Genomic DNA, 5,765 nt, shown 5'->3' with positions numbered 1-5,765 from the left:
AAGCAGAACTGCAAGCTCGGAATCCCGTAGGTCCTTCCGGGGTCACGACCCCAGGTCTAGCTTCGTTCCGATTGTAAGATGGCAGCCTCCGCCGTGGGCCGAGCAATGGCGCTGAGTACGCGTGGCAGTCAGCATGTTGCTTTCGTCAGGAGAATTCCTTGGACCGCGGCGACGAGTGAGTGATGGAGATGCCCAAGCGCGCAGCTTTCATGTTTAAGTAGCTCGTAAGGCCTCTGCAGAGGGCTTAAGTCAGCGTGGTAGATGCGTTAGGTGAGGTGGTTTGCCTTTTTTTTTTAGAACGCTTCACGAATTTGCGTGTCATCCAAGCTGGTCTCTTCTTTTGGAAGCGAGCGCAAGCGGTTTGCTGTTGAGCAAGTCACTGCGCGGAAAATTTTGCTTCCGGTTAACTGTTTAGAGATGACAACCCCCCTCTCCTCCCCCCAGCTAGGGTGCGAATCGACCGTACCCAGCGATTTGGTGGAAAGATTTATTATTTGCTTCCTTGGACTTCTACGATTTAGAGGGAACTATTTTGACCTCAGGGGAGCTTGGCTTTAAGTTGCCAAGAATATAGGTGTGAAGATGAGAAAAGATTTCATTCCGTTCAAACATGAAAACTTGGAAGCATGTCGTTTTTCAAAATAAAATTGACAGCATTGGTGCTGGTTTTAGGAGAAGGGTGTGCATTCCAGATTGCTAGCATGGGTGACTTCTGCTTTTAGGATATAGGAGGAGCAAACTGAGAGAAGATGAGGAAAAGTTGCGGTGTGTGAATTTGAGCTGCTTTACTAGTGAGGTCTCTGGCCAGCGTTTGCTCGCAGATCGTATATTGCGATCGAGAAGCGGACTGGGAAATCAGGTTGACTGTGTTAGAATTCCAAACTACTCATTTTAATAGCTGTATAATCCGAATAACAGAAGTTAATATGGGAAAGGGTCTTCTTACAAGAGATCCAGTTTAATTTTCTAAAAAAAGTGGAATCAGTAATGCCGCGACATGGAAATGGGGGATGGGGAGAGGATTAAACGAGTATATAAACTCAGTAGATGTATGCTGGAGCTTAAGTACTTAACTAGTACTAGTTATTTGCATGGTTGTTGAAGCACAGGAAGAACACTAGTCTGATGACAGAGGGTAGTTAGTTCTAAAATCACTCACCAACTTTGATTTTTGCCAGCTGCAATTTATAGTTTTATATATGTGTGTGTGTGTGTGTATGTTTCTGTGGATATGTGCGGGTGAGTGAAGGTGCTCCATGTGGCGTAGAAGCCTTGCTAACATGTGGGTCTTTAGAACTGAACTTGGGTCCTCTGTAAGAGCAGTATGCACACTTAAACGCTGAACTATCCCTCCTGTTTTTATTTATTTTGAGACAGGATATCCTACTATATCCTACCTATAGACTAGGTTCTGTTTTTATTTATTTTGAGACAGGATATCATACTATATCCTACCTATAGACTAGGTTCTGGGCGTTATAGGCGAAATACTTTGCCTCTCTAAATTAAGATTTTTAAATTTGTTCCCCAAGTTTAAAATCCAAGATAATTTTTTGGGGGGGAGTTATTCATGTATAGATCAGCCCTCTTTGGGGTTTTTATCTACAACCTACAAAGAGTATGCAAGATACACAAACTTATTTTAATATGCTTTCTTCTTACAGGTGAGCTGAGAAAACATTTTGCTCAGTTTGGCAATATAAAAAGGTGTAATGTACCTTTTGTGAGTATTAAAACAATAACAAAAAACTATTGGGGATTAGCTGGGGATATATCTCTATAGTAGAGTACTTGGTTAGTATGTATGAGGCTTTGGATTTGATCCTCAGACTACCAGAAGGAAAAAAAGTTATCATTTAATTCTTGATTTCTGTTATATACATTATGTAACACACACATAACTTGCTCAGTCTGTGTGTTACTTGTATGTATGTTTTCAGGACTGACTGACTATTCAGTCCTGGATAACCAGTTGGTGTGCTCTTCCCTGAGGAAGACTGTTTCTTCCGCACTTAGCATTCCTCAGTTGCCCGTAGTTATTTTGGGGGGCTGGGGACTCTTGAGCCTTCATTCTTTCAGGTTAACAAGTCTTTTGGTGCTGTCCTTGTTCTGTGTATCATAGACATTTATGTTCTTTTTTGGTGTTTTTGAGACAGAGTTTTTTGGTGTAACAGCCCTGGCTGTCCTTGAACTTGCTCTGTAGACCAGGCTGGCCTTGAACTCTGAGATCCGCCTGCCTCTGCCTCCAAGAGTGTTGGGATTAAAGGCGTGCACCACCACCCTTCCAAACTCCCCTGAGGTAATTGGCAAAATTTTATAAATTCTATTTATTTTTTGTGTGTGGGTGTTTTGCCTGCATGTATACTTATGCACCATTTGTGTGCAGTGTTCTAGAAACCAGAAGCCATCATTGGATCTCCTGGAACTAGTTACAGTCAGTTGTGAGCTGCCATGTTGGTGCTGGGAATCAAACTCAGGTCTTCTGGAAGAGCAGCTGTGTCCTTAACTGAGCAATCTCTCTAGCCTCTGGCAAAATTCTTTAAAATTTGTGTTTTTGAGATAGGACCTCACTATGTAGCTCAAACTGTCCTCAAAATTACTATCCTTGAACTCACAATCCTCCTGTCTCAGTTTTGAGTGGCAAGCTTCCAATTGTGTGCCACCAAGTTCCAGTTTGGCAGCAAAGGAGTTTCTCTAGTATTAAGATAGTCACATATAACATCACACTGGTGACAGTCCATTTCCCTTTGCCATATAACCTGATTGGGGAGCTGTGTCTTATCATCTTTGCCATACTGTGTATTAAAGTAAGTTATATATTCTGATTCCAGTTCTATGGTATCTAATGCTCTCTTCTATGGCATATATTTACACAGGCCCATACATATAAACATTACAACAAAGCATGTGATGAAAAGCATATGATGACAGAGGGAGTGGTGACAAGGTTCTTTGGTCTCAGAAATGGCCAGGTGGAACTAGGTTTGGGGATTTTTCTAGTTCCTAGTTCATCAGAAATAGGAAGTCAGTTTCCTTTGACTAAAACCGTTAGTGGTTTGCTCCTGGACGGTTTGACTGTTATTGTGATCTGCATCTAGGATACAGAAAGCTTTGTTCCTATCCTATTTCCTCTATTGCCAGTAGAAAAGCAGAGTAAGGCTAGGATTTAGCCTTGGGTAGGTAGGAGGGTATGCAGTTAAGGATTACTGATATGTATTATCTGTGATCTGATTATGCAAATTAAACTCCATACGTTTTATCTGGATGGAGCTCTAGGAAACTTTCAAGTTCATAGTTTATCTTTTTTCTATTATTTTCATTTTTAGGACAGAGAGACTGGCTTTCACAGAGGCATGGGTTGGGTTCAGTTTTCTTCAGAGGAAGAACTTCAGAATGCACTACAACAAGAAAATCATATTATTGATGGAGTAAAGGTAAGTATTTCTGTTGATGTGTGTTTGTTTCACGTTGCTTTTTAAAGAGTAGTTGGTGTCTTATAAGGTCCATAAGGAAAATCCATGAAGACCCCATTTTTGATGCTAGGGATTGAACCCAGAATGCCACACATATGATAAGCACATGCTCCACTGAGTTTTCATCCCCAGGTGGAAGACCCTCTGATAGCTTATCCAGGCATATGTAACACAGAATGGTTCAAACAGCAATGTAGACAAACACCTGAAATCTTCCCTTCCCCTCTCTGATTACCCAGAAGGAAGACACCAACCACCTGAGTCACTAATAAAATGATATTTGTGGAAACAGGGAAATTCTTCTTTTAATGTCATTTTTTTCTTATAGTGCTTTTTCCCTCCACAGATGGATGTTAAAGCTTGGAAAGAAAGGATTTTGCAAAGGGCTCAAACATCTGATGAAGACAGAGACTTCTGAGATGGTTACTGTAGTACCCATTAAATAAATGTAAAGAGACTTTTTCTAAATGTTTTTATTTGAAACAAGAGCTGCACACTAAGCAGGACCTTAGTTTCCCCACTGCAAGGTAAAACAGCACAACAGGGCAAATGCATTTGGTAGCACAGTTCCAGTATGTGGACATTTTGGGGTAATTTTATTCATAAAGTTCTTACACAAAATATTACCCCTGGATTAGTAATTTCACATACAAGAAAGTGGTCTTAATTCTGTTTGGGGCAGTATTTCCTATAAGTGCTGTATGATGGGAGCACAGACATAACTCATTCTTTAAAAAAACTAATCCAAAGTAGAATATTCAACCCCCATCTCCTGGAATAAAAAGTAGTGCTGGGATCTATTGCCCAGATTTGGTTTTTGTCCTGATCATTTACAAAGGGTTTCCCAATGACTTGCATCATTAGGGCTGTGAATAAGAGTCCTTTGCTTTGAAAAGAGGCCTATCTACTCCTTCCTCCGCTTCTTGCCTTCATGCTCATGTTCCTTAGGGCGACTGCTGTCAGAGGGTCTTTTAGAACCACCATGCTGTTTGGCTTCTTCCAAAAATTTATCCAAACCAAAAGGATCTTCCTCAAACTGAACTGGTCCCTCTCGGCCTCTCTGTCTGCGGTCGGAACCAGAAAACTCCTTATCAGGTACAAACCTAGGGGAAAAGGAGAAGAGGTCATGAACTGCTTTTGTTTTACTGGTGTAACCAGGACAATCAACTGTCTGTTTTGGTACCTGTTGGTCTTTATCCTGGTTTCCAGGTCATCACCATACATATCTTTGTCCAGATTTTTACTGGGCCTGTAGATACTTTGAGCCATATCTTTACCGCCTCTCCAGGCCTGATCATAAACATTATAAATTTCATCTTCTCCACCTGCAAATCCACTGTCCATACCCTGTGGAAAAATAAATGACACTAGATAACCATATACATTAATATACCCAAGCTGAACCTGAAAACTTGTGAGTACTCAGATCACTTCCATTTTTTCAGGTAATTCTCAAAGCCCCCAACTCCAACATTTAAAACACACACAGACTTGTTCATACTCATTTGAGTTCTTACCCAGAGACTTACTATTAAATTAAGGTATTCATTAAAAGTTTGATTAAGCTGGCTGTGGTCTATGTATCAAGTTCCAGGATAGTCAGAGCTATGTAAAAGACCCTGTCTCAAACAACAAAAGCTTTGACTAGCCATCAGACAAAGGACACAAAGTTGAGTGTGTAGAGAGGGTGGGGTGAATCTGTGGGGAGTTGAAGGGAGGGAGCGAGGTTAAAACTCAACTAACTGTATGCACTTCTCAAAAACTAAAGTTGAAGGATTCTACTGTAGGAACCTGACAATAATGCTGAGAAATGTAACCTCCACTGCCTGAGAACGTCACTATCAAAGCACAAGACAATTAGGTTCTCAATGAAAATCTTAAAAATTTTCACCCAACTTTGAAAAGCTTTAAGCTTAAGGTTGTAAGAGATAGAACCTTTAACCACTTAAAGCAAAGACGTTAAGAAAAAAAGCTTTGGAATCAAAGCATTCAAGGTTGAATCTCAGTTCCATCAATTACCTAACCCTGTCTCAATTATCTTTGAAACATAAGAGGCTAGGGACATAGCTCAGTGTTAAAGCACTTTCTCCATATGTATGAGGACCCAAGTTTGGATCCTCACGACCCATGTAAATGACAGGTGGGGGAGTGGAAGTTTGCCTGTAACTTCACCCTCTGAAGACGGAGACAGGAGATCCCAGATCACGTTGGCTAACAACCTTTATCAGTGAGTTCTGGTATTGACTGAGAGACCAGTATCAGGAAGAGTGATAAAGAACGATTCCCAACATC

At 40.9% G+C, this 5,765-nt stretch overlaps 2 protein-coding genes across 3 annotated transcripts in view; one reads left to right on the top strand and one right to left on the bottom strand.

Moving 5' to 3' along the window:
* Positions 1-43: 43 nt before the first annotated feature.
* Positions 44-3,935, top strand: Slirp (SRA stem-loop interacting RNA binding protein). Of its 2 annotated transcripts, none has more exons than XM_027418629.2 (4): positions 44-175; positions 1,665-1,723; positions 3,327-3,434; positions 3,820-3,935. In XM_027418629.2, exons 1-4 carry the CDS (start codon positions 79-81, stop codon positions 3,889-3,891), a joined length of 336 nt encoding a protein of 111 aa, XP_027274430.1. In that variant the 5' UTR covers positions 44-78; the 3' UTR covers positions 3,892-3,935. The 2 variants fall into 2 exon arrangements, with proteins under 2 accessions (XP_027274430.1, XP_027274429.1); XM_027418628.2 differs by having other exon boundaries at positions 3,802-3,930.
* Snw1 (SNW domain containing 1) overlaps positions 3,932-5,765 on the bottom strand; it is a 28,615-nt gene continuing 26,781 nt past the window's right edge. Inside the window, exons 13-14 of the mRNA XM_027418624.2 lie at positions 4,657-4,820; positions 3,932-4,576 (exon numbers count right to left, since the gene is read on the bottom strand). Of these exons, the coding sequence (XP_027274425.1) occupies positions 4,378-4,576; positions 4,657-4,820 (363 nt within the window). The 3' untranslated portion in view covers positions 3,932-4,377. The remainder of the gene's footprint in view (positions 4,577-4,656; positions 4,821-5,765) is intronic.

Source organism: Cricetulus griseus, chromosome 5 (genome assembly GCF_003668045.3).
Source record: "Cricetulus griseus strain 17A/GY chromosome 5, alternate assembly CriGri-PICRH-1.0, whole genome shotgun sequence".
Taxonomy (NCBI): Eukaryota; Metazoa; Chordata; class Mammalia; order Rodentia; family Cricetidae; genus Cricetulus; species Cricetulus griseus.
This window is presented reverse-complemented; position numbering and strand designations above follow the sequence as displayed.